The sequence below is a fragment of the Sinocyclocheilus rhinocerous genome, unplaced genomic scaffold (assembly GCF_001515625.1).
Source record: "Sinocyclocheilus rhinocerous isolate Xijiao unplaced genomic scaffold, SAMN03320098_v1.1 scaffold11527, whole genome shotgun sequence".
NCBI classification, from domain to species: Eukaryota; Metazoa; Chordata; class Actinopteri; order Cypriniformes; family Cyprinidae; genus Sinocyclocheilus; species Sinocyclocheilus rhinocerous.
The window spans coordinates 1,093-2,540 of NW_015648034.1; the positions used below are offsets into that span (position 1 = coordinate 1,093).

General features: G+C 36.3%; 1 protein-coding gene across 1 annotated transcript; it reads left to right on the plus strand.

Annotated features, from left to right (window-relative positions):
- Positions 1-247: 247 nt before the first annotated feature.
- LOC107709564 (neurofibromin-like) lies at positions 248-817 on the plus strand (the record flags this gene model as incomplete). Its single annotated transcript, XM_016514070.1, has 2 exons — positions 248-421; positions 689-817. Coding segments are annotated over 2 exons (303 nt in total), but the record flags the coding sequence as incomplete, so codon positions are not given.
- Between the last annotated feature and the right edge of the window lie 631 nt (positions 818-1,448).

Below are 1,448 nucleotides of genomic sequence, written 5' to 3' on the forward strand. Positions count from 1 at the left end.
CTCCAGGGCTGAAAATGAGTCCCACTCCGGCCCTGTGTATATATATATATATATATATATATCGGCCACTGATAAAACCCACACTTGCCAAATCTAGACAACTACATCACACAGTTTGTACTTTATAAATAGTTTACAAATCCTCACTTTTTTGTAAAATTAGTAAAATATTCATACTGTAAACTGTAATTAGATTATCTCTGAACTGTTTGTAATATGTATTCATGTGTTGCTTTTTATCTTGTAGAAACTGTTTTTGGAGAATCTACGGAAAGCCCTGACTGGTCACAGTGGAAGCAAACAGCTGACCGAAAGTGCAGCAATTGCCTGCGTTAAACTCTGCAAAGCGTCCACGTACATCAGCTGGGAGGATCACTCCGTTATCTTCCTGCTAGTGCAGTCCATCGTCATGGATCTGAAGGTATGGACAAATATGGCTCTCAGGTAGAATTTGGACCGTTTTATTTTAGTTTTTGGCTGCTTTGTGTTGTTGAGAGTAGCAGAGAATGCTTAAGGAGTAAGAAGGGGAATGGAGGTGGACAATGTTGCAGACAGGACTCAAATCTGCATCGCCCAGGAACGAACACTTAAAGAAACCCAAACCTGGCGACTCGCAGTGGCTCAGATGCATCTGAATGTTTCGTGTTGATGCTGTCCTTTTCATTGACGGTTGTCTCTTTGTCTCCAGGGGTTGCTGTTTAACCCAGCTAAACCATTTTCCAGAGGCGCAGGGAGCCAGAGTGCAGACTTGGACTTAATGATCGACTGTTTTGTCTCCTGTTTCAGAATCAACCCGCATAACAATCAGCAATTTAAGGTGTGTGGACAAGTCAAGTCAAGCTTATTTCTATAGCTCTTTGAACTATACAAATTCTTTCAAAGCAGCTTTACAGAAAATCATGATGTTAATGTAATAATTTCTTAATACCTTTATGTGTCTTTATAGTCACATTTTGAAGATTAGAGCTGGCTGATAATATAGTTTGCATTTTGCGTTACAAGTGTAATATAATAAACAACAAGTGCAAATATAATAATGTATGAGCATAAAGTTGGTCATACTTAAATATTCAACTTTATATAAAGAGCTGGGTAATAATATAGTTACATTTTGTAACAAAATAAAAAATCATGCAGTTGATATTTGCTGTAGTGTATAGTACTGTGTATATCTCTTTACGTGAGTGTACGGTATGTATGCAAATGAAGTTGGATACAGTATATATCCAAACATATGTATAGAGCTCTGCGTTTTACCAAGGTATAAACAATCACGCAGCAGAGATTTGCTCTATAGTATATACTGTTTTATGTGAGTGTACTGTATATATCAATGAAGCAGTTGAGATTTGCTATATACAGGGGTGTATTGTATGTATTCAGGGAAAGTTGGATATGTTTATAGTTGTATTTATATTTAAATACAAATACATTTAAATTTATATTTA